The 26781-nt window shown below is 38.2% G+C and overlaps 1 protein-coding gene across 1 annotated transcript in view; it reads left to right on the forward strand.

Moving 5' to 3' along the window:
- LOC138378156 (zinc finger protein 182) overlaps window positions 1-24917 on the forward strand; it is a 46282-nt gene extending 21365 nt beyond the window's left edge. The window contains exons 4-6 of the mRNA XM_069463464.1: window positions 17346-17472; window positions 17719-17808; window positions 23116-24917. Of these exons, the coding sequence (XP_069319565.1) occupies window positions 17346-17472; window positions 17719-17808; window positions 23116-24746 (1848 nt within the window). The 3' untranslated portion in view covers window positions 24747-24917. The remainder of the gene's footprint in view (window positions 1-17345; window positions 17473-17718; window positions 17809-23115) is intronic.
- Window positions 24918-26781: the final 1864 nt, after the last annotated feature.

The raw sequence follows: 26781 nt of genomic DNA on the forward strand, positions 1-26781 counted from the left end.
AGTGAAATTGAATATTTTTTCACATGTTTAAGAGCCATTTTTATCTTTTTTGTGAATTGTCCTTTCATAGGTTTTTGCCTAATTTTCTATCAGGTAGTGTTTTTTCCCCCGATTTTTAAGAGTTCCTTATATATTAAGGATATTAACTTTTTATCTGTGATCTGTGTTACAACATTTTTTCCCATCTAGTTTGTCATTTATCTTTAGACTTATGTTTTTGGACTTGCAAAAGTGTTTTCATATTTTTGTGGTTGTATTTATCAATCTTTTATTACTTCTGGATTTTTATTCATAGTAAGAAGGTCTTTGCCTACAGTCAGATCATAGAGGCATTCACTTAAGCTTTCTTCTAGTACTTTGTATGGTTTGGTTTTTGTACATTTAGATCTCTCATCCATTTGGTGTTTACTCTTGTGCATGGTATGAGGTATCAATCTAATTAACCTTTTCCAAATCTCTCTCCAGTTGTCCCAGTGCCATTTGTTAAAGAGTGAGTCTTTTATCCTGTGCTTTGAAAGAATATCTGTATCAGAGTATGTTTTGGCATCTGGTAGGGCTGTTCCTTTCCTCAGGTTTTCTTTTCCAGTATCTTTCTATCTATCTTTGTACATTTATTTTTCAATATGTTCTTCAGTATTGCCTTCTTTAGCACCATTTGAAAGCTTATTTCTTTATTGGGATCACATTACATTTATAAATTAACTTAGGCATAACTAATTGTGACATTCTGTGAAGAGTCTGATAGCTCTGAAGTTGAAGGGAACAGTGCCCATAAGAGATAACCTTCACTTCTGACACCAACTGCAAGTTCAGGTGTTCCAAGACCACTGTTAGGTTTGATAATTTACTGGAAGAACACACAAAACTCACCAAAAGCTGTTCTACTCACAGTAATGGCTTATTACAGTAAAAGGATACAGATTGGACTCAACTATGGGAATAAGTGCATAAGGCAGAGTCAAGAAAGTATTGATTGCAGAGCTTCCATTTTTGTCTCCCTTTGGAGTCAGGACATGTTACTTTTTTGGCATTCGTGTATGGTGTAGGACTCATGGAGTATTGCCAAGCAGGAAAGCTCACCTGACCCTTAATGTTCAGAGTTTTTATTGGGACTTTATCACGTAGGCATGCTTGATTGTCCATGTGTCTAGTCTCAGTGTCCGGCCCCTCTGACAGTGACCCAAAGCCCCTACCCTAAATCATGTGATTGGTCTTTCTGATGTGGCCAGCTCCTACCCTAAATCACATTATTAGACTATCCATAGTGACCCAAGGCCCCCATACAAACAGAGACACTCCTATCAGGTATAATATCTTAATGATAACTTCCTAGAAGCCAATGAGAAATGCCAGACAGCTTTTTGAGCAAGATTAAATTATTTACTACACACTATCAAGAATAAGGGATGCCTTTTTATTTGTTGAACTTTAATTTCGTGTCTTTCAGTAGTGTTTTAATTTTCTTTTAATTTTTTTTTCTTTTTTTCTTTTTTTTTTATTTCAGGATATTATGAGGACACAAATGTTTTGGTTACATTTTGTGTCTTTGCCTCACCCAAGTGAGGTTTAGAGGCTTGCCCTTCCCCTCTACAATGCACAACGTGACCATTAGTTGTGAGTTTGCGCCCCCTCCACCCCCCTAATCCCTGGAGAATATTACTACCGTGTGAGCACCATAGTGTTGATCAGTTAGTGTCAATTTGATGGCGAGAACATGTGGAGGCTATTCCTCCGATCTTGTGATACCTCACTGCAGATAATGGGCTCAAGCTCAATCCAGGAAAATATAAGAGGTGCTAGATCACTGTCGTTTCTTATAATTGAGTAATATTCCATTGTATACGTATACCAAATTTTAATAATCCACTCATGAATTGACGGGCACTTGGGTTGTTTCCACATCCTTGCAATAGTGAATTGTGCTGCCATAAACATTTGGGTGCAGATGTCTTTATTATAGAATGTCTTTTGCTCTTTTGGGTACATGCCCGATAGTGCTATTGCTGGATCGAATGTATTTCTATTTTTAACTCTTTGAGGTATCTTCAAATTCTTTTCCACAGAGGTTTCACCTTTGCAGTCCCACCAGCAGTGTAAGAGTGTTCCTGTCTCTCCACATTCTCGCCAGCATTTGTTGTTTTGGGACTTTTTGATGGAGGCCAATCTCACCGGGATTAGGTGATGTCTCATTGTGGTTTTGATTTGCATTTCTCTAATGATTAGAGATGTTGACCATTTTTTATATGTTTGCTGGTCATTATTCTGTCTTCTTTGAAAAGTTTCTGTTCATTTCCTTTGCCCATTTATTGATGGGGTTGTTTGATTTTTTTCTTGTTGATTCTTTTAAGTTCTAGATAGATTCTTGTTATCCACCCTTTATTGGATGTATAGAAAGCAAATATTTTCTCCCATTTTGTAGGCTGTCTATTTGCTGTAATGATAGTTTCCTTGGCTGTGCAAAAGCTTTTTAATTTGATCAGATCCCATTTACTTATTTTTGTTGCTGCTGTGATTGCTTTGGGGGTCTTCTTCAAAAATTCTTTGCCTAGGCTGATGTCTGAAAGGGTTTTCCCAAGATCTTCTTCTAGAATTCTTAAGGTTTCATGCCTTAGGTTTAAGTCTGTTATCCATCTTGAATTGATTTTTGTGAGAGGTGAGAAGTGGGGATCCAGTTTCAATCTTCTGCATGTAGCTATCCAGTTTTCCCAGCACCAGTTATTGAAAAGAGAATCTTTTCCCCGGTGTATATTTTTGTCTGCTTTGTCAAAGATTAGATTACCATATGCGGATGGTTTCATTTCCAGATTCTCAGTCCTGTTCCAAACGTCTGTGTCTCTATTTTTGTGCCAGTACCATGCTGTTTTAGTTACTGTAGCCTTGTAGTACAACTTGAAGTCTGGTAGACTGATACCTCCCAGTTTGTTCTTTGTACTTAAGATTGCTTTGGCTATATGAGGTCTTCTCTGGTTCCATACAAAGCGTAGAATTGTTTTTTCTAGATCTGTAAAGAATGATGATGGTACTTTGATAGGGATTGCATTAATTCTGTAGATCACTTTAGGTAGTATGGACATTTTAACGATGTTGATTCTACCAATCCATGAGCAGGGTCGATTTTTCATCTGTTTACATCTTCTACAATTTCTTTTCTTAGTGTCTCATAGTTCTCCCTGTATATGTCTCTCACATCTTTCATTAAATATATTCCTAGATATTTAATTTTCTATGAGGCTATTATAAAAGGTATTGCACTTTTGATTTTAAATTCGGCTTGACTGTTATTGGCGTATATGAATGCCTCTGGTTTGTGTGTATTGATTTTGTATCCTGAGACTTTACTAAATTCATTTATCAATTCTAGGAGTCTCTTGGTTGAGTTCTTGGGGTTTTCTAGACATAATGTCATATCATCAGCAAAGAGCAACAGTTTGATCTCATCTGCCCCCATTTGGATGCCCTTAATACCCCTGTCTTGTCTAATTGCTCTAGCAAGGACTTCCAGCACTATGTTGAATAGAAGTGGAGATAGTGGGCAGCCTTGTCTGGTTCCGGTTCTAAGTGGGAACGGTTTCAATTTTTCCCCATTCAGTATGATATTGGCCATGGGTTTGTCATCAATGGATTTGATAAATTTAAGGTATGACATGTCTATGCCTATTTTGTTCAGAGTTTTTATCATGAAGGTGTGCTGGACTTTGTCAAATGCTTTTTCTGCATCTATTGAGAGAATCATACGGTCTTTGTTCTTGCTTTTATTTATGAGGTGAATTTCAATAATAGATTTGTGTATGTTGAACCAGCCTTGCATCCCTGGAATAAAGCCTACCTGGTGAATTTTTTTTTTGATGTGCTGCTGAATTCGATTTGCTAAAATTTTGTTGAGGATTTTTGCATCTATATTCATAAGGGATATTGGTCTGTAGTTTTCTTTTTTTGTTGTGTCCTTTCCTGGCTTTGGTATCAAGGTGATATTGAATGAGTTAGGGAGGATGCCATCTTTCTCAATGGTGTGGAATAATTTCTGTAGTATACGTATGAGTTCTTTGTATGTTTGGTAAAACTCTGAAGTGTAGTCATCTGGACCGGGACTTTTCCGTTTTGGGAGGTTTTTAATTGCTGCCCCGATTTCTGAGCATGAGATTGGTCTATTCAGAAATTCTGTTACCTCCTGGGTGAACTTAGGGAGGCTGTATGTTTCCAGGAATTTGTCCATTTCCTCCTCATTATGCAGTTTTTGGGCATATAGGTTTTTATAGTAATCAAAAATAATGTTTTGTATTTCCGTGGTGTCTGTTGTGACCTCTCCTTTTTCATTTCTAATTGAGTTTATTAGAGTCCTTTCTCTTTGAATTCTTGTCAATCTGGCAAGAGGGCTGTCAATTTTGTTTATTTTTTTGAAAAACCAGCTTTTGGTTTTGTTGATCTTCTGTATAATTCTCTTGTTATCAATTTCATTTAGTTCTGCTTTGATCTTAGTTATTTCTTTTCTTCTACTAGGTTTGGAATTGGTTTGCTCTTCCTTTTCCAATTCCTTGAGACTGTTTATTAGATTGTCGATTTTTGAGGTTTTTGTTTTTTGGATGTGAGCATTTATTGCTATTAGTTTTCCTCTCAGATATGCATTTGCTGTATCCCACGGGTTTTGATAACTTGTGTCTCCATTGTCATTTAGTTTGAGGAAACTCTTGATTTCCTTCTGTATTTCCTCTTTGACCCAATAGTTATTCAACAATAGATTGTTTAGTTTCCATGACTTTGTCAGATGGTGAGTATTTCTGTTGGAATTGAACTCTAATTTCAGGAGTGTTTTAAACTTTTCCTTATACAGGTTTTTCACATTTCTTTTGAAGATTGTTCATAAATATTTTATTTTCTTTTTGCTATTATTTTTCTACTATTTATATCTTTTAATTGGCTTTTATTTGCATACATGAAAGTTATTGATTAATATGTTTATTCTATATGGTGCTACCTTTCTCCAAATGATTATGTTAGTCTTCTTATTGATTCTGTTTTTTCAGATACTCTTATACTGTCTGTAGAGTTTTACTTATTTTCAATTCTTATGCCTCGAATTGTTTTCTCATATTTAATTGCATTAGGTAATTCTTACAGTACAATGTTATATAGTAGTGGTAACATTAGGCCTCCTTGCTTTGTTCCTGATCTTAATGGAAATGCCCCTAGAATTTTCCATTAAGTAAGATGCTGGCTTGATATAGTCTCGATATTTTTTCCCCTCCAAATCTCATGTTGAAATTTGATCCCCAGTGTTGGAGGTGGTGCCTCAAGGGAGGTGTTTGGGTAATGGGGGCAGATTCTTCATGAATGGCTTGGTGCTGTCCTCATGGTAATGAGTGAGTTCTTGCTCTAGTCGTTCACATAAGAACTGGTTGTTAAAAAGAGCCTGGCATCTCCCTCTCTCCTCATTCTCTTACTTTGGGCTCTTACCATGTGATCTCTACAAGCCGCCTCCCCTTTGCCTTCCACCATGAGTGGAAGCAGTCTGAAGCCCTCACCAGAAGCAGATACTGCTGCCAGGCTTCTTGTACAGTCCATAGAACCATGAGCCAAATAAACCTCTTTTCTGTATAAATTGCCCAGTCTCAGGTATTCCTTTATAGCAATGCAAACAGACTAAGACACTGGCTTTAGAATTGATCTATATCTAAATATCCATCTATATCTACCTACCTACCTTTGATTATTCTAAGGAAATTTCCATCAGTTCTAATCTTCTTTGGTGGCTTTTGCTTTTATCAGCATTGGGTGTTAAATTTTGTTTCATCATTTTTATATCACCATTTCTTATATTAATCATAAAGATTTTCTCCGTATGTATTTAAATAGTGAAATATATTAGTGAATTTTCTAATATCGAGACATAATAGAATTCTTGGAATCTTAACTTGGTTATGTTGTATTATTGTCTTAATGTAGTTCTATTCTGTTTGTATATTTTATTTAGGAATTTTGCATTGATATTTATGTGTGAGATTGGTCTGTGGTTTTCCTATTTTGTATAATCTTAAATGCATTTTTATATCAAATTTATACTGAATTTATGTAATGAATTTGGAAGCTTTTCATTTTCTATGCTTGGGAAGAATTTTAATAGTATTGGGATTGTCTGGTCTTTGAAGGTTTGGTAAAATTCCTCTGTGAAACTTTTCTGGGTTAGTTCTTTGATAACTTTCTCTATTTGTTCTATCTAATCTGATTCTGATTAAGCTTTTTATCTTTGCTGAGGTGAGTTATTTTTAATTTATACAAATTTATGGGATACACGTGAAATTTTGTTACATGTATATAATGTGTATTGATCAAGTCAGGGTATTGAGGGTGTCCGTCATCCAAGTACAATACATTATTATTAACTATAGTCACCATACTCTGCTATCAAACACTGAGGTTATTCCTTCTAACTGTATGTTTGTATCATTTAACCCACTTCCTTTTGTCCTTCCCCCTCCCTCGTATTTGCCCTTCCCAGTCTCTGCTATCTTTCTACCCTCTTCCTCCATGTGATCAAATTTATTGGCTCCAACATATAAGTGTGAACATGCAATATTTGTCTTTTTGTGCCTAGCTTATTTCACTTAAGATAATGAACTCGTCCCATTCATGTTGCTGCAAATGACATGATTTCATTCTTTTGTATGGCTGAATAGTAGTCCATTGTGTGTATATACAACATTTTCTTTAGCTATACTGAAGAGGGTATCATTTCCCCAATGTAAGTTCTTGTAGGCTTTGTCGAAGACCGATTGGCTGTAAATATGTGGCTTTATTACTGGGTTCTCTATTCTGTTCCATTGGTGTATGTGTCTATTTTTATACTAATACAATTTGGCTATCAGCAGTGTTAGTGGTATCTGTGATTTCCTCAGTGGGTTAGGGTGCAGTTACTAGTGAAGACTGTCATGAAGTTATACTGGGGACTAGGATGCCAGATGGGCCTGTCTTCAGGCCCCAGTGGTGGCAGCTGTGGGCTGATCACGTCTAACCTTGTGCCCCAGGGTGGTGTACACTGGTATTGCTGGTTACCAGTGGGCTGATTCTTGAGCGTCTAAGTGTCTTGCTTGGGTGGATGCAAACAAGTGACACCAGTGGACCAGGAGAGTGGGCAGGTTCTCGGGGCCCTGCCCGTCGGCATGGTGTGGACATGGTACTAGCAGTAGTGAGATGATTCTCTGGATCCCGAGCAGTGTTCCTTGATGTTAGCAGTGACTGCAATGGGCTGGACAGGCCAGTCTCCAGACCTGTAGGTGGTGCTTGTAGGGAGGTGCCTGCTGAGGTGGTGTCCAGGAATTTAGGCCCAACCTGTTGCCCCCCTAGGAGGAGTGCTTAAGAACCCAAGGTGGTGGATTGGGTTGGGCAATCCACAGGACGCTGGGCTATGTACTCTGTCTTGGAGAGGGGACTGAAGCTGGCCTGGGTGTGATTAGACTCAGGCCTCCAATGGTGAGAGCAGGCACCAGCTGTGGTTGTTGGGGCAGGGAAATCCCTAGGCAGAGTGCTTGGGTGAGGAGTGGTGACAGCCCTGCCACTGGAGAGAATGGTGCTGGCCTTGGTAGTCACAGCCTGGGCCGGCAGGTGGGAGACGCATGTCCCGTTCACACTCAATCCTAGTGGAGCTTGCTCCCAGTCCTGGTTGCAGGAGCCCCTCTTAGCTTGCAGCCAAGTCCCAGCAGCAACTTGCCCATGACTCTCATCCCAGTCTCAGTCTGGTGGCTCTCACTTCCCAGCACCTGCAGCTGCAGCCCATGCCTCACTCACTTCTCAGCCCTGGCTGCAGAAGCACTCCCAGCTCATGCCCCAATCTCAGCAGCAACATCCTGAGTTTCCTTAATGCCTCAGCCCTGGTGCCGGTGGCCCCAGGACAGCGTGCAGTCTGCCAAAGGCTAGGATTGAAAATGGTGCCTTACTATAGTCACTTAGGTCTCAGAAAGGATGTGGGATCCAGCACGAGCTCCCTCCCTGGAGCAATTCCATCCCACGGTCTCTTGGCAGCCCCCTATGGTAGTTTCATGGCTTAGGAGGATTGAGGGGCTCTCCTGCGGCCAGGATTGCATGATTCCACAGTGGGGATGTGGCCACTGGAAGTCTCTCACTCACCCTTTCCCCGTTCCCTGGAAGTCATTCCCAGCTCCCAGTTAATCCTGGCCAAGCGGGCTGCCTGTCTTCCTTTCCCTTTCTTGCTTTCGGTGTTTTCTCTTGCTTTTCTGGTGAATTACAGTGTTCCCTCTTGGACAATGTTTTTAAAGTATGATTGTCTATAAACTATTTTGGTTCTTCTAAGCAGAGGGAGGTGAGCATAAAATGCTTCTGGTCAGCCATCTTGAAGCCCCTTCTGAATTTTTAAAAAGTGTGTTTTCTTAAGACAGTATCCATTTTTTCTAGGATTTTAGATTCATTTGCACAGAGGTACATAGCTCTTTTAGGATTAAAAAAATTTTTTAAAAAAATTTTAGTGCTCATTGTCCCTTGTCACATTTATGGTATATATTTGTACTTTATTCTTTTTGTTTGGACAAATTTGTCTAGTTTGTCTTTATTTTGGTACTTTTTAAGGAAGCAACCAAGATTTCTTTTTTTTTTATTTCAGCATATTATAGGGGGTACAAAAATTTACGTTACGTATATTGCCCTTGCCCTCCTCCCCCTCAAATCAGAGCTTCAAGTGTGTCCATCTCCTAGACGGTGTGCATCACACTCATTATGTATGTATACACCCATTTCCCCCCTCCATCTTTCCGACACCCGATTAATGTTATTCCTAAATGTGCTCTTAGGTGATGATCAGTGGAACCAATTTGATGGTGAGTACACGTGGTGCTTATTTTTCCATTCTTGGGATACTTCACTTAGTAGAATGGGTTCCAGCTCTATTCAGGAAAATACAAGAGGTGCTATATCACCATTATTTCTTATAGCTGAGTAGTACTCCATGGTATACATAGACCACATTTTATTAATCCACTCATGTATTGATGGGCACTTGGGGTGTTTCCACATCTTTGCAATTGTGAATTGTGCTGCTATAAACATTCAAGTGCAGATGTCTTTATTATAGAATGTCTTTTGTTCTTTTGGGTAGATGCCCAATAATGGGATTGCTGGATCAAATGGTAGATCTACTTGTATCTGTTTAAGGTATCTCCATCTTGCTTTCCACAGAGATTGTACTAGTTTGCAGTCCCACCAGCAGTGTATGAGTGTTCCTGTCTCTCCACATCCATGCCAACATTTATTGTTTTGGGACTTTTTGATAAAGGCCATTCTCACTGGGGTTAAGTGATATCTCATTGTGGTTTTGATTTGCATTTCCCTGATGATTAGAGATGCCAACCAGGATTTTAATTTTATTAATTAGACATACTGTTATTCTATTCTCAACCTCCTAATTTCTGCTTTTATCTCTATTATTTCCTTTATTGAGCTTAATTTTGCTTCGTTTTCATGTTATTTTTCTCAATTTTTGAGTTGAGAATTTAATTTATTTTCATTTAAATAAACCTTATTGGTATCAGTGTTTAAGGCTTTGAATTTTCCTCTCTTCACTACATAATGTATCCTATAGATTTTGATATGTGGTTTTTTGTTACTTTTAGATATTCTGTAATTTTGGTTTGTATTTCCCCTTCCCTCAAGAGTTGCTTAATAGAAGTTTTTTGTTTTTAATTTCAAAGGTGGAAGATCTTTTGTTACTGTTAATTTTTAATTTTATTACATTTTTATTAGAGATTGTGATATTTCTACTTTATGGAATTTACTGATTTCTGACTTGATATATGATCAGTTTGTGTGAATGTTTCATATGGGCTTGAGAAAAAGGTATATTGTCTGTGACTAGGGTATACATTGATATTTATGTCCATAAGATCTGCCTTATTGATCTAAGTCTTCTATACTCTTAATTTTTGTCCACGTGGTCTGCCTCATTCTGAAAGTAGTAACTCCTGCTTTTAGTATGTTTCTTCTTGCGTTTCCTGTATTCTCTGCTTTAGGTAGGTGTTTGCTTATAATTCATTACATAGATGTTTATCATGATTATATATTCTTTGTGGATTATGGATTTTAGCATTTAAAAATGTCCTTTGTTATGTTTAATATGTTTTTTGCTTTTTGGCTTGAATTCTGAGGTCAGGCTCTCAACCTCTGCCTTCTTATTGTTTCCATTTGCCTGGTGTACTATTACCTATTCCTTTACTTTTAGCCTTTCTGAATCACTTTGTTTTAGATGTATTTCTTGCGTACAACATATAGCTGGATCTTGCTTTGTAAGCCAATCTGAAAAGATTTTTTTTTAAATAAGACTTTTTAAGGACTAATCGCGATTTTGATTTGGGTGATATGTTTGTTCTGAATTCTGACATGTTGTTTTATTCTATATTTATTATGTATATTATGTTGCAATGACTTCTGACATCAACTACCTGCAGTTGGGCTGAACTTCATGGGTTAAGGGTACAGTCTTCCACAAGACTGCCCTAACTTCAGATATCAGCCATAAACTCAAGGGTTCCCAGGGCTACCCTCACTTCTGACCAACTGCCTACAAATCAAGCGTTCTCATTATCCTCTCAGGTTTGACAATTTGATAGAATGACTCATAGAACTCAGAAAAGTGCTATACTTGTGATTGCAGCTTTATTATATAGCAAAAGGATACAATTAGAACCAGGCAAAAGGAGAGATGCATAGGGTGAGGTATGGGAGGGTCCAAACCATGAAGCTTCTGCTGTTCACCTTCATGTCACCCTCCCAGCACATTGAGATGCACAGTATACAAAATATCGCTGGCCAGGGAAGCTCAGCTGAGATTTGGTGTCCAAAGTTTTGAAGTAAGGTTTCATTACGTAGGTGTGGTTGATTGAACCGTTGGCCAAAAGTTTGAACTCAATCTCCAGATCCTCTCCCTTACCCAGACGTTGGGCTGCTAACATGTGGCTCAAAGCCTGAACCTTCTGCTATGGTTTGAATGTTTGTCCCCTCCAAAAGTCATGTTGGAATTTAATTGTCATTATAACAGTATTAAGAGGTGGGATCTTCAAGAGGTGATTAGGCCATGAGAGCTCCACCCTTATGGGTGGAATTGGTGCCAGTATCATAGGGTGAGTTTGGCCCCCTTTTGCCCTCTCTTGCCCTTCTACCTTCCACCATGTGATGGTACAACAAGTAGGCCCCCACTAGGTGCCAGACCATTGATCTTGGACTTCCCAGCCTCCAGAACTGTGAGCCAATAAATTTCTGTTCATTATAAATTACCCAGTCTCAGTTATTCCGTTATAGCAGCAAAAATGGACTAAGACACCCTCTAATCACATGGTAGGTTTTTCTGGCCTGGCCAGCCCTATCCTGAGTCATTTTGCTAGCTTAAAGCTATATAGGGGCCCATCATGAGTCACTTCATTAACATAAACCATCAGGTCTTACCATGAATAACAGACACTCCTATCAGCTGGGAGTTGTAAAGTTAGGTTGTTGATTTGAGATCTTTCTTCTTTTTTGATGTGCATGTTTACAGCTATGAATTTCCCTCTTAGTACTGCTTTCTCTTCATCCCATATGTTTTGGTATGTTGTATTTTCATTTTCGTTTGTCTTAAGGTATTTTCTAATTTCCCTTATTATTTCTTCTTTGACCCGTTGGTCGTTTAGGAATGTGTTGTTTAGTTTCCATGTATTTGTGAATTTTCTAGTTTTTATTCTGTTATCGATTTCTAGTTTCATTCCATTGGTGACTGGAAAAGATATTTTGAATGCTTTTAACCTTTTTATTGAGACTTGTTTTGTGGCCTAACATAGGGTCTATCCTGAAAATATTCTGTGTGTACTTGAAAAGAAGATGTATTCTGCTATTATTGGGTGAAGTGTTCTATATATGTCTATTAGGTGTAGTTGTTGTTCAAGTCTTTTCCTTTATTGATCTTCCATCTAGGTGTTCTATCCATTATTGAAAGTGGTGTATTGAAGTCTCCAACTATAATTGTAGAACTGTTTATTTCTCCCTTCCAGTCTATCAAATTTTGCTTCATATTTTTGGGGGCTCCATTGTTTGGTGCATATATGTTTATATTTGTTATATCTTCTTTATTAATTGACCATTTTATCAATAGATAATGTCCTTTGTCTCTTGTAGCAGTTTTTGACTTAAGGTCTATTTTGTCTGATATTCATATAGCCATTCCAGCTCTCTTTTGGTTGTCATTTGCATGGAATATCTTTTTCCATCCTTTTACTTTCATCCCAGTTGGGTTTCTTTGGATCTAAAATGAGTTCCTTGAACACTAAGAGCTAACAAATAAACAAAAATGACAAACAAAAAAGTAAAACACCTCTTCCAGTCTTTGCAGATTGGTTCCATGCTGAGGCACTCCATCAGCACTCAGCTGTGCTTATGTTGAGCCTATGGGTCAGTGTGAGGTGAAAGGTTAGTCTTCTTAGGTCTTTTGTGAGCATTTAACTTGTCCTGGGCATATACACAGCTTTCTAAATTCCCCTGTACATAAGTACTTCTGAATGTCCTAATTTCCCAAAGAATTTCTCCTTCCTCTCAGGCCACAGGCATTCAATTATATATCTGGCTATAATCTTTTGCCCCAGTCATCTGTAGATTTATCAGTTTGCCTTGCAGCCTTTTAGAGCAATGCCTACTGCTTGTCCAGCCTGAGTTCTGAGTTCTGTTCTTAGGCAAAACAGAGACAAGCACCTTGCATCAGTCCTTAGACAGGTTAGAAAAGACCTACATTAATTTAGGAATAAGGTCTGTTCTACACCCTCTGGGACCAGGGACCAGGATCTCATACTGGGAACATGGGTTGCTGCTGGTTCAAGACTTCTACTGCATATTGGAGCGGGTGAGGCAAGGGCAAGTAAAACAAGGCCAAAAAGCTTTCCTACCTTCTTTAAGTTGCCTTTTTCTTGATTCTGTGTTTGGTTGCTGCAAACCTTTGACTGCTTTCCAGAGTCCTTGAAAAGCTGGTTCTGACAATTTCATATTGTTTTTCGATCTTTCTATGGGGTAATGAGAGCTTGGAGCTGCTTACTGTCCCATTTTGCTTTTGTCATTTGGGGTGAATTTTTTGTCACTTGAAATGTTTTCTCGGCCGGGTGCGGTGGCTCACGCCTGTAATCCTAGCACTCTGGGAGGCCGAGGCGGGAGGATTGCTCAAGCTCAGGAGTTCGAGACCAGCCTGAGCAAGAGTGAGACCCCGTCTCTACTAAACATAGAAAGAAATTAGCTGGACAACTAAAAATATGTAGAAAAAATTAGCCGGGCATGGTGGCGCATGCCTGTAGTGCCAGCTACTCGGGAGGCTGAGGCAGAAGGATCGCTTGAGCCCAGGAGTTTGAGGTTGCTGTGAGCTAGGCTGACACCATGGCACTGTAGCCTGGGCAAAAGAGTGAGACTCTGTCTCAAAAAAAAAAAAAAAGAAAGAAAGAAATGTTTTCTCATTTTCCATAGTTATTAAAGAAGCTTTGAACGGATACAGACTACTTTTATTTTTATCTCTTTATTATGAAGACAGGGTTGGGGGTTGCGGTGGCTTACATGATTCTTAGTTCAAGAGCACCATGTTTTGATAGTGAGGTGGAGCGTACCTTCCTTAATGGATGACTTTTTCTTTTAGCACCATGGGGAGAGGTTGTGTGTGCTCTGATTTGTTTTGGTTTGGGTTTTGATTGTTATTTGTCTTACATGACCCTAAATTTCTCCCTCTAGTTTTATTTTTTCCCTTTACCACCCAGTCTCCAAATGATACTTCCTTGTCCTTTTATCCTCTTTTCCCTTAGAAATGATGCTTTTTTGTGACTGCTACCTTGGGTCCCACACACCTTTCCTATAGCTGGTGCTCTGTTATATCTAGCCAGTTTGTGTTTTCATACTTATGGTAGATTTTCTCTTTCGAAGCCTGATTTCAGCTCATCCTTAGGCTCTCCACTCTCTCCTCCTGTTCTATTTATTGTTTTGTCAGACCTTCCTCACACTCTAGGTAATTAGAAATTTGTAGTAGTCTCTATTTTCTATTATAAGTTATATCGAAGATATAGGTTATGTGTGGTTTTCTACATTCTTCATATTGATCTGTAGTTTTTTGGAGGATATATGGAAAGATTTGGATTTATACAGATGTAATTCGTCTAGATTAACTAGAAGTGCCTTATTTTTTATTTAAAAAAATTAAGGTATAATTTATGTACAGTAAAATGGATATTTTTTAGCATACAGTTCTTCAAGTTTTGACAAACCCATAAAGTTATGTTACCACCACCACAATGAAGCTATAGAAGAGTTCTGTCATCTCCCAGTGTGTCTTCTTTGTAATCAAACCCTGGCCTGTGGCAGTCACTGATATATTTTCAGTCTCTGTAGTTTTGCCTTTTGTATAATATTATATAAATGGAATCATATAGTATGTAGCCTTTTTTTTTTGAGTCCAGCGCCTTTCACTTAGTATATTTGAGGTTCATCCATGTTGTTGCACATATCACAGTTATTTCATTTTTATTGCTGAGTGATATTATATTGTATGGATTCCACGTTGTTTATTCAGTGGTTGAAAAGCATTTGGTATGTTTCTAGGTTTTGGTGATTAAAAATATATTAATAGCTGCTATATAAATATTCATGTACAGGCTTTTGGGTTTACATAAGTTTTCATTTCACTGGGATAAATATACCTTGGATTGGGATTACAGGGTTGCATGGTGTATATGCTTTACAAACAACTGTAAAACCATTTTCCAAAGTGGTTGTGTATTGTTTTGTATTCCTACTGTGATAGGAGAGGTCCAGTTGCTCCACATCCTCACCAGCACTTAGTATTGTCAGATTTTTTTCTTGATTATAATAGGTGTGTGGTAGTATCTCGTGATTTTAATTTGCATTCCCTCATGACTAATATTTGCCATCTATATATCTTCTTTGGGGAAGTATCTCTCTTATGCCTGGGTTTTTTTTTTTTTTTTTTTTTTTAGTTTTGAGGGTTCCTTATGTATTCTTGATACAAATTCTTTGCCAGATATTTTATTTGCAAATATTTTCTTCCATTCTCTAGCTTGTCTTTTCAATCTCTTAACAGTATCTTTTGGATTTTGGTATCACATCTAAGAAATATTTGTCTAACCCAAGGTAAAGAGATTTTCTCCCATATTTTCTTCTAGAAATATAATATTAGAGATTTAGGTCTATGATCCAATTTCAGTTCATTTTTATATATGTTGGAGGTATTAATTGAGGTTCTTTTTTTGGCATATGGATATCCAATTGTTCCAGAACCATTTGTTGAAACAGGAACTCCTATTTTCCATTGAATTGCCTCTGTGCTTTTGTCAAAAATAATTTTTATGTGTAAAGACATAAAGCACATTTAAGAATAACATACACAGTTTAAAAGTGTATATCTTGATGAATTATTATAAAGTGAACACATTGTGTAGCCACCACCTAGGCCAACATATCAAGCATAATTGGGACCTCAGAATCTCCCCTTATACTCTGTCCCAAAGTCACTGCCACCCACAAAAGTCATCACTATGCTGACTTCTAACATCATGGATTAGCCTTTCCTGTTCCTTACGATATATAAATAGAATCATGCAGTATATACACGTTTGTTTCTGGTTTCTTTTGCTCATCAGTCCATCTGTGACATTCATCTATGTTGGACATGTGCAGAATAGTTCTCTGGGTAGCCTTGGACTGACCTACTTCTCCCTCCTTTTTTACTTACTGTTCTCAAGAATAACTGTATAATGTGTTGGGAATGTAACATCCTGATATAAGGGAGGAGCTGGCCAGAATAGCCTGGGCTCTGTTCTGGTCACCTCTTAGAAACTGGATGTTCCTCAGTGCTTTAGCCTAGTGTGCCATGTCCCCCTCCAGGTATAAAACCCAAGAAAGGCTGCTTTCTGGGGTCTTTCAGCTGTGGTGCAAGTGGGGTACACACAGATGAGACTGCATCCACCTTGTGCAGCTTTCCTGAGCCTTGGGGGACCAGCTCACAATGAATCCTAGGTTTCTGTTGTCCCTTGCTCCCTATCTGTAAGTAATAAATGTACTCCATGTAACTTGCGTATAGGGGTATTCTGTCTCACTGGCCTTGGACAAGTTGGTAACCAGTGCACAGTGAACCTGCTTCACAACATGCCGTGGCAGTTCATTCATTTTCATTACTACACAGTATTCCATTGAATCACTGTGCTATAATTTACCCTTTCTTTCTACTGTTGATGGACATTTGGATTTCTTCCATGATTTGGTATTAAAAATAGTGCTGCTGTGAACATCCCTACACTTGTTTTCTAGAGCACATGTGCATAATTTTCTCCAAGGTGTATACCTAAGAGTAGAATTGCTGGGTCATGGTATATGCAAATCATTAACCTTGGTAAATAATGCCAAACTGGTCCCAAAGTGATTATACCAGCTTATATTCCTACTAACTGTGTAAGAGTTCCCGTTTCACCACAATATTATGGTATTTTAGTATGTTTAATTATAACTTTTCTGGTGAGTGCATATCGGTGTCTCTGTGTGGCTTAAATTTTCATTTACCTGAGTACTAATGGGGTTGAGTACATTTTCTGATGTTCATAGGTCATTTGGTTTAAAGTACCTATTTACTTCTCTTGTCTATTCTTCTGTGTTATTTGTATGTTTCTTATTGATTTGTAGGGGTTATTTTATATATTCCAGATAAGATCGCTTTATCACTCTTTAATATTGCCAATAATCTCCCCATCTGTGGCTTGCCTTTTCACTGCAGTACTTTTACTCTTGTAACACTTACAAGTCTTTTCCTTTAAGAGTGGTGCTTTACATGCCTTGTTTTAGAATTCTTTCCCTATCCCAAGCTTAGGAGACATTTTCCTATATTATTTTATAGACATTTTATTGGTTACCTCTCACATTCGGTTTACAGTTTACCTGTAGATGATTTTTGTGTATGGTGAGAGGGGTTAAATTTCATTTTTCCCCATTTAGATATCCAATAACCCATCTACATTTATTGAAAAGATCATCTTCTCCCAACTGCTTTACTGTGCCAACTTTGTCATAAATCAGGTATATATACATGTTTGGATTCTCTTTCTAGCTCCACTGGACTATTTGTCTATCCTTGTGCTAATATCACACTGTCTTTAAATCTTCTATTAATGGAATATTTTCCACCATGATTTGTTATTTTCCCACAAAGTAGGTCGCTAACTTGATATGAAATACACATCTAGTATTATCATTATGATGAACGGAAAACCCAATCAGAAGTTCCCCTACATTCTATCTTTATCACCCAGTTGCCAGCATTTTAAAATAAAAGGAATGTACCATTACAGGAACTAGTGACATTTGAGGACGTGGCTGTGGATTTCTCCCAGGAGGAGTGGCAGTACCTGAACCTTCCACAGAGGAACCTGTACAGAGACGTGATGCTGGAGACCTACAGCAACCTGGTCTCTGTGGGTAAGGATGGCTTCGTCAGGTAATTTTGCTATTTATGATTATCGTATCAAATAGAGGACCCTTTCTTTCTCAATTCCCCCTCTACATCTTGTGACTAGGTTTTTTTGAACTCAAAACCCAGGTTAAATGGTTTGACTTTACAATTGTGTTAGTGATAGGTCCCTTGTGCTGCTCCCAGACTGCAACTTCCTCTGTCTCAGAGGCTCTGAAGACCAAGGAGGTATCTCTGTCATTTCTCATTAATAGGGCAGCAGGTGACTAAACCAGACCTAATCCTCAAGTTGGAGGTAGAAGAATGCCCGGCAGAAGGAACAATCCCAATTTGGAGCTTTCCAGGTAAGTGGGATTGACCCAGGCCCTGGGGATGAGGCTCCAGCCTATCAGTCAGAGGTGAGACCCTCTGAAAGGACTTTCAGGAATATCTTAAGAAAAGGTTGTGGCCCTTTGGCACTGTTGGAGGACAGGAACGTGAATACCTCAAACATAAGGCTGATACTCCCTCCCCTGTCCCCCACACACAAGACCACTCACTCTCCTTAAGTTGGTGCTCACCTATAATAGTTCCTTTTGTTCCATATATGTCTATTAAATGCTACCACCCCAGGCCCTGCCACTTTGACAATTCTCACCTGTCACTTACTTATCTGAAGCCAGGCCCACATCAGTCACAGGCCTGGACTCTAACGCTCTAATTCCAGATTGGATAACCTGACTCCTTTGTTTTTGTTCAGCTTAGATAGTCCTGTCAGATTTATTTTCCTAAAACATCTTGATTATCTATTTTTTAAAAGTAGATTTATTGAGATGTAATTCACACGTCACAAAATTCACTCTTTAAAAGTGTACAACTTAGTGGTTTTTAGTATATTCATAGAGTTGTGCAACCATCACCACTATCTAATTCTAGAACATTTTCATCACCCCCAAAAGCCGCCCCTGCTCCTTAGTAGTCACTCTCCATTCCCTCCTACTCCCATTCCTTGGCAACCACTCATCTACTTTTTGTCTCTATGATTTTGTTTCTTCTGGACGTTTCATATAAATGGAATCATATAAAATGTGGCCTTTTATATTTGGTTTCTTTCACTTGGGATGTTTTCAACATCCACATTGTAGCACATATCAGTTCTTCATTCTTTTTGTGGAGCAATAATATTCCATTGTATACATAGACCATATTTTGTTTATGCATTCATCCATTGATGGATACTTTGGTTGTTTCCACTTTTTGGCTGTTATGCATAATGCTGCTATGAATATTCATGTACAAGTTTTTGTAGTAATGTAGGTTTTCATTTCTTCTGGGTAGATATATAGGGTTAGAATTGTTGTACCATATGGTAACTGTATGTTTACCATTTTGAGGAACTGTCAAACTGCATGAATATCCTGTTTCTCAAAAACTTTTACTTAGTGGTTTTAACATTCAGTGATGATTCTTGCCTGAATCAATTATTAATAAGATGGTTGATTTTATTTTTTCAATGTGTTATCATCCATTACTGTCATTATTCATTTTCATGTTCAAATTGTCCTCAGTTTGGCTAGTACAAGTCCGTTCAAGGTGGCTCCTTTGTCCTTTTGATGTGTCCCCATCATTCTTTGAGGATTTCCTCACTTTCTAGCACAATCATATGTTCCAGGCTCACCTTGTGCTTTCCCCATTTCAGACCTGGAATCAGCAACTTCTCCAAAGATCTCTGATTCCTATTAGTGCCTATGATATTTAGAAATCAGGATCTGGGTGCTGGGAATACTCATAGCTCCTCAGATTCTTGTGTCTTATAATTTATAGATGATTCATTTCCCTCCATCTCTCTTTTTCCCCCTAATATTTCTTTTTTAAGTAACTGGGTCATTTGGCCTCTAGTTTTCCACATTCTGGATTTTACCACCTCATAGTGATATTTAAGATAGTCCTCTGTCCTCTGTATTTCTTGTAAGTTGACAAGTTAGATCTAGAACTTGGATCAGATTCAGGTTTTTATTTTTTCTTTTAGCAAGATTATGTCTAGCTACTTCCACCAGGAGGCATGTAATGCATAGTTGTCACTTTTTGTTCTGTTACTAGTCATTGATGATTACTGCTTAGATCCATTAATTCATTAATGGTTGCAAAATGGTGACATGCTATCATTTCTTCGTTGATTAGCTGGAATAATTCTATAAAGAGAAATTGCTTATTTGGTTACCATGAGTTATATATTACACAGCAAAGACAGACTAAGTGATTGTTTTTCCATGTACTAACCAGTTTTCAAAATAATAAGTTGGTTTTGTAGCATCATCCAAAGGTGACCAATAAATTATATCTTTTTTGTGCATGTCATTTATGGACTTATGGATTTAAACATTTTTCTGTTTTAATCCATTGCCTTATTATACTTACTATAAATCAAACTGTCTTTGGCCAGTGGAAACTCCTTCAAGTTGGCTCCTGAGTCTTTGGTAGCTTCCTTGCTTTCTGGTGTTACAACATGTTCCAGGCTCATTCTGTATATTTCTTGTTTCTGACTTGGAATTGGCCATTTCTCCAAGGAGCACTGGTTCGTTTTAGTGGAAAATAATGTTTTAAGCCCACAATGTAGATGTTAGGGAATAATTTTTAGGGATTTTCATTGACAGAACTAGGGACTATGTATACATTTTTTTACAGAAAAAATACTTATATATTCAAAGTGATATTTCCAAATCAAATTCTGGACTTAAAAGTTTGTTTTTAAAATTATTAATCCCACATCTGATGGTAGTATTCTTAGTATTCTTCTGAGACTGTTGTGTGTATATAGTGATTGAATGAATTGAGGTAATCGTGTTGGTGTCATTGAGAATCAAGACTTTTCAACATTAAGAAATAGGATTAAGAGCTGGGGCTTAGCTACCCAATGAAAGGAAGTCACAGGAATGAAACCACAGCTGCACAATCCGTTTTACAATTCAGTATTTCTATGGCAAAATGCTGAATCTAAGTGGTAATATGAGTAGTTATTGTACTCGTCTTTCAACTTGGTTGTTATGAAATGCAGATGAAGGCATGTTTACTGTTATTAAGGAATCCTTTTATATTCAGTTTTGCTTTATGATTACATAAAATATTTATAAAATATTACTTGGTTCCAAAGTCAAATCTCAAATGTATATTGAGAGAAGTCCAGCTTCTTTCCTTGTCCATTCTGCTACCTTCCTTCTTTCCCCCATAGGTAACCTTTACTAAAAATTACAGGTTTATTATTCCATCATTTTTATAACATGAACATATATGTATATATATATTTATATACTCATTTCCTACTATGCACAGTTTTATTCACTGCCTTTTTTCACTTAATATTCAAGAACATATTAAGTATATAGATACTCCTTATTTCTTTTTACAGTAATACAGTGGCTTTTAATAATCATAATAGTAGTAGTTGTAGTAGTAGTAGTAAACATTTGAAAGCACTTCCTATGTGTCACGCATGCCTTGTTATAAGTAATTTAATCCTTTCAACATCCATTTGAGTGGGCACTGTTATAATTCCTTTACAGGTGGGAAAGTAAGATACAAATAGATGAGATCACTTGCCTAAGGTCATAGATCAAGTGAAATGGTGATCCAGGATTTGCTTCTGAGGTAGAGAGGCCATGACTCTAATCACATGGGCCATATTGTTGCTTATCACCTAAGGAGGTTCATATTCTGCAGATCCTTGGTGGAGCCTGGGTTTCATGAAGTGTATATTGTAAAAGCTCTTCCTGTGATTTTGTGTTCATCCTTTTTTTTTTTTTTTTTTTTTTTTGTTGAGACAGAGTCTCACTTTGTTGCCCAGGCTAGAGTGAGTGCCGTGGCGTCAGCTTAGCTCACAGCAACCTCAAACTCCTGGGCTTAAGCGATCCTACTGCCTCAGCCTCCCGAGTAGCTGGGACTACAGGCATGTGCCACTATGCCCGGCTAATTTTTTCTATATAGATTTTTAGGTGTCCATATAATGTCTTTCTATTTTTTTAGTAGAGACGGGGTCTCGCTCAGGCTGGTCTCGAACTCCTGACCTTGAGCAATCCACCCGCCTCGGCCTCCCAGAGTGCTAGGATTACAGGCGTGAGCCACCGCGCCCGGCCTGTGTTCATCCTTAGTTAAGAAGTAGGGCTTAGCTATCCAATGAAAGGAAGTCACAGGAAGTGAAACCACAGCTGCATAATCCATTTTAAAATTCAGTGGATACTGAATTTTGGCAAATGTTGAGTCTAAGTGGTAATGAATAGTTATTGTACTCTTCTTTAAACTTTTTTTATGCTTGAAATTTTTCATGTAAAATTTTGGGGAATTGGCCGGGCGCGGTGGCTCACGCCTGTAATCCTAGCACTCTGGGAGGCCGAGGCAGGAGGATTGCTTGAGCTCAGGAGTTTGAGACCAGCCTGAGCAAGAGCAAGACCCCGTCTCTACTAAAAATAGAAAGAAATTAGCCAAACAACTAAAAATAGAAAAAAAATAGCCGGGCATGGTGGCGCGTGCCTGTAGTCCTAGCTACGTGGGAGGCTGAGGCAGGAGGATCGCTTGAGCCCAGGAGTTTGAGGTTACTGTGAGCTAGGCTGACACCACGGCACTCTAGCCTGGGCAACAGAGTGAGACTCTGTCTCAAAAAAAAAAAAAAATTGGGGGGGAATAGTGAGAAGAAAAGTAAACTACGAAAAATGATTAAATATTCAGTTTATGTGCAAAAAATTACCATATTTTATTGACTTCAGGGTACCATCGATTTAAAGACATACCACTAAGAAAAATTGCCAGCAATTAATCTATGACATGTCATTAATCGTAAGGTACATCCAGACTTAGAGATGTTAAAATGTGAAATAATGTGCATTTTGCAATTGATGAAATATGAAATTATAGGCAAGGCTTTGCAATTTTAACTTGTTTAAATGAGTGGTACAGATGACTAACTACTTTAGAAGTTAGTAAAAACTTAAGTTATATAGGAAGATTAGAGTAAGTTTTTTTGAAAAGATTGACCTGCGTCTTGAAAGTTATCTAGATTCTGAATATAGCAAAGTATGGAAGAGAAGGTTATGTGGGTGACAGAACATGAAGAAGGATTTGGAGTTAATAGGCAGAGTTTTTAGTGGCAATAGCATAGACGGGAGCAGAGAAGGTGGTGTTGAAGAACTTTGAATGCAAGCTTGGGTGGATACACAAGTGAACCCATATTGGGCAAAGATTTTTAGTTTTTTCTTTGTTTTGTCAGGCTAATTATTCTAGATTTTTCTCTCATTCACTGACAATGTGGATTCAGTGTTATTATAAGACTTGAGTCCAGGAATCACACTATTGCATTTCTACCTAGGTGGAAATATTAATAGTATAAGTCAGGTACAGTTAAGAGTTCATATGATAACTGAAGATTAATGGCAATAAGGTCCTCAGAGTCGATGGAAGTCAGAAATGATGTAAAAGTAGAGGTAAGAAAGACTGAGGTGTCAAGGTAAGGTTGTTCTTGGTAACAAAAAGATCAAAAGATGGCAGTTCGGTAAAAGACTCTTTCTCCAGGAACTCTGATAAAATGAGATGAGATTATCAGCTTTCGTATGGCGGGGCATTTCTAAAGAAGGCCCATTCCATGATGTCAAAGTATAAAGATGGTTTATTGTACTTCTTTCTAGACGTCTGCCAAGTTGATGAACAGATTGAGAGGCATCATCAGGATGATCAACATAAATGTCTGTTGAGGCAAGTTGGATTTCCTGACAAGAAAACAGTTACAACCAAGAGTGGCCGTGACTGTAAGGAATTTGGAAACACCCTACATCTGAGTACAAACCTTGTTGTTTCAATACAAAGACCCCATAAATATGAATCATTTGGAAATAATATCGTAGATAATTTAGACTTATTTAGTAGAAGCTCTGCAGAAAAGAAATATGATAGTGGATGTGCGAAATTATTCTTCCATACTGAGTATGAGAAAACAAATCCTGGAGTGATACCCTATGGATATAAAGAGTGTGGAAAAGCCCTCAGGCGAAAGAAAGGCCTTAGTCTACACCAGAGAATTAAAAATGGAGAGAAACCCTTTGAATGTACTGCATGTAGGAAAACCTTCAGCAAGAAGTCACACCTCATTGTACATTGGAGAACTCATACAGGAGAGAAACCCTTTGGATGTACTGAATGTGGAAAAGCCTTTAGCCAAAAATCTCAGCTCATTATACACCTGAGAACCCATACAGGAGAGAGACCCTTTGAGTGTCCTGAATGTGGAAAAGCCTTCAGAGAAAAGTCAACTGTCATTATACACTACAGGACACACACAGGAGAGAAACCTTATGAATGTAATGAATGTGGAAAAGCCTTCACTCAGAAGTCAAACCTCATTGTCCATCAGAAAACCCACACAGGAGAGAAAACCTATGAATGCACTAAATGTGGAGAATCTTTCATACAGAAGCTTGATCTAATTATACATCATAGTACTCATACAGGAAAGAAACCCCATGAATGTAGTGAGTGTAAGAAAACTTTCAGTGATAAGTCAACTCTCATTATACATCAGAGAACTCATACGGGAGAGAAACCACATAAATGTACCGAATGTGGGAAATCTTTCAATGAGAAGTCAACCCTCATTGTGCATCAAAGAACTCATACAGGAGAGAAACCATATGAATGTGATGGGTGTGGAAAAACCTTCACCCAAAAGTCAAACCTTGGTGTACATCAGAGAACTCACTCAGGAGAGAAACCCTTTGAATGTAATGAATGTGAGAAAGCCTTTTCTCAGAAATCCTATCTCATGCTGCATCAGAGAGGACATACGGGAGAGAAACCCTATGAGTGCAATGAATGTGAAAAAGCATTTTCCCAGAAATCATATCTTATTATACATCAAAGAACTCATACGGAAGAAAAACCTTATAAATGTAATGAATGTGGCAAAGCGTTCAGAGAAAAGTCAAAGCTCATTATACATCAGCGAATTCATACAGGAGAGAAACCCTATGAATGTCCTGTGTGTTGGAAAGCTTTTAGCCAGAAGTCACAGCTCATAATACATCAGAGAACGCACACAGGGGAGAAACCCTATGCATGCACTGAGTGTGGCAAAGCTTTCAGAGAAAAATCAACATTCACTGTACATCAAAGAACTCACACTGGAGAGAAACCCTATAAGTGTACAGAGTGTGGAAAAGCCTTTACGCAAAAATCAAACCTTATTGTACACCAGAGAACCCATACAGGAAAGAAAGCCTATGGAAGAGGCCACGCCCGGAAGTCAAGGATCATCACACATTAGAGAGTAAATCAACAGTGTCTGTTTTGTACACTGAAGGAAAGTTGTGTCAGTTTAATTAACATTTTAAAAATATGTTCTGACTTCTGGTTTAAATATGGGGAATAAAGTTGGCCTTTCTTCTTTTCATCTCAGTCTTGATCCAAAAGCTACAGGAGAAAAAGAAGCAGAAGTATAATCTCTGTGTCTGACAAGCTTAGGAGACAGCTGAACCCTGACAAGAGGGCTGGCAGAGGAAATCAAGCACCGGTGCAGGAGATTTCAGAGAGAGAGAGAGAGAGAGCGCGCGCGCGCGCTCAAGGCTGCAGATGTGAGACAGCACTGGTAAGGACTCTTAGCTGAGGTTCGGGACATACTTCCAGGTGCAGAACCATAAGTAAAAAAAAACAGAAACAAAGTTCATGGGCAGGTAGGAGGTAGGATGCTTCCTAGACCATTTGTGGTCTGAGGAGAAACATGCGGTAGCCTCAACAAGGAATCACTGAGACAAGCCATGTTTGTAGAGCATAGTCTGTACTGATGGGAGCAACATTTGGGGCAGGGGGTTCTAGGGGAAGAGAATGGGCTTTTCCTTGTGAAGAGCCCTACAGCTGCCCCTGTTTACTGACCCAGGAGAAGTAAAGTGTGAAAGAACACACACATGTGGGAAAAAAATCCCAGTTTTTAGAAAAACTGATCTGCCCAGAATGTGGCCCTGGTTTCTTCCCCACATGAACCTCCAGCAAATAGCAAGTCCAGGAGAAACTCTTCTCGTTCAAAGAGGAATGATTCAGAAGTAATCAACACCACAAATGCACGTGGTTTTTGAGCCAGCAGTTCCACTCCTAGGAATGTATGTACTCACATGTGTACAAAATAATGAACATACAGAGGTATTCATTGATGCACTATTTGCAAAAACAAAAAATTAGAAGCTATCTAAATGACACCACCAGGGTTCTGTTTCCTGAAATTGTGGTATATTCGCACTGCATATTCCTAGGTAGACAAAATGAATTAATAAGAGAACTTGGATACCATTTATGTAGTGATGTGGAATAATCTCCAAGTTATGCACTTAGGTAGCAAAAGTAAGGTACAGGATAGTGAGTATGATCTGCTACCATTTGTACATAAAAAGGAGAAAAAGGGTAAGTACATAATTGATTTTGTATGTATGAATTATCTCTGGAAAGAGACACAAGAAGCTGGTAACCCTGATTACCTCGGGGAAGGGGCAGTGGTGGCAGGGGGGATGGAATCGGGAGGGAGATAACTGTGTATCCTTTCATAGCTTTTTAAAATTGTACTATGTGGTTGTACTGCCTTTTCAAAAAATAAATAAAACATTTTAAAAAGCACATATTATCCTATTACTGTTATATTAAAGAATAAAGTCAGAGTCTAGATATAGGACTTCATAGCATTATGAAGATATGGATATGCTTAATGTGGAGTTTAATTTTTTGAATGAATAAATTGAATAACCAGGCAGACAGGACAACAGATATTCCATTAATTCTAAAGTTACTTAGGCATTATATTTTCCCGAGGGTGGCAAATAAGGTGATTCTTGGATCAGCTGGGACCACATTAGGTAAACCTATAATAAATGAGACTGGAACACATTTCTTATTTAGTATGCTCAGGACATACGTGAAAAGATCTTGTACTAAAGCCTACCAATGTCTTTCCATATCTTAACAAAATGATGTAAATTACTTCATTAATACACACATAGACACACACTTTTTACAAGAGGTATAAAACATGAATACACAGGTTGAGTAACTTGCTCCTGAGGTGACACAGATTTTCCAAGGTGAGGGACAAATTGAGAGTGATGGTCTGAATGGACACAACCAAAGACCGAATAATAGGACATTTGCCCCAGAATGAGAGATTTTACTTGTGAATTACTCTATTTGCAGCCCCTGCACTTCTGTGGTTTTCCAGTGGGGCCGTCTCTGTAGTGGCACTGGGCAGTCCAAGTTATGTAAGACCTGAGGATGGGCAGTGTTCAGGTTTATCAAAACAAGTGGGTGAGTTAGACCTGAGA

This window comes from Eulemur rufifrons, chromosome 30 (assembly GCF_041146395.1).
Source record: "Eulemur rufifrons isolate Redbay chromosome 30, OSU_ERuf_1, whole genome shotgun sequence".
Classification (NCBI taxonomy): domain Eukaryota; kingdom Metazoa; phylum Chordata; class Mammalia; order Primates; family Lemuridae; genus Eulemur; species Eulemur rufifrons.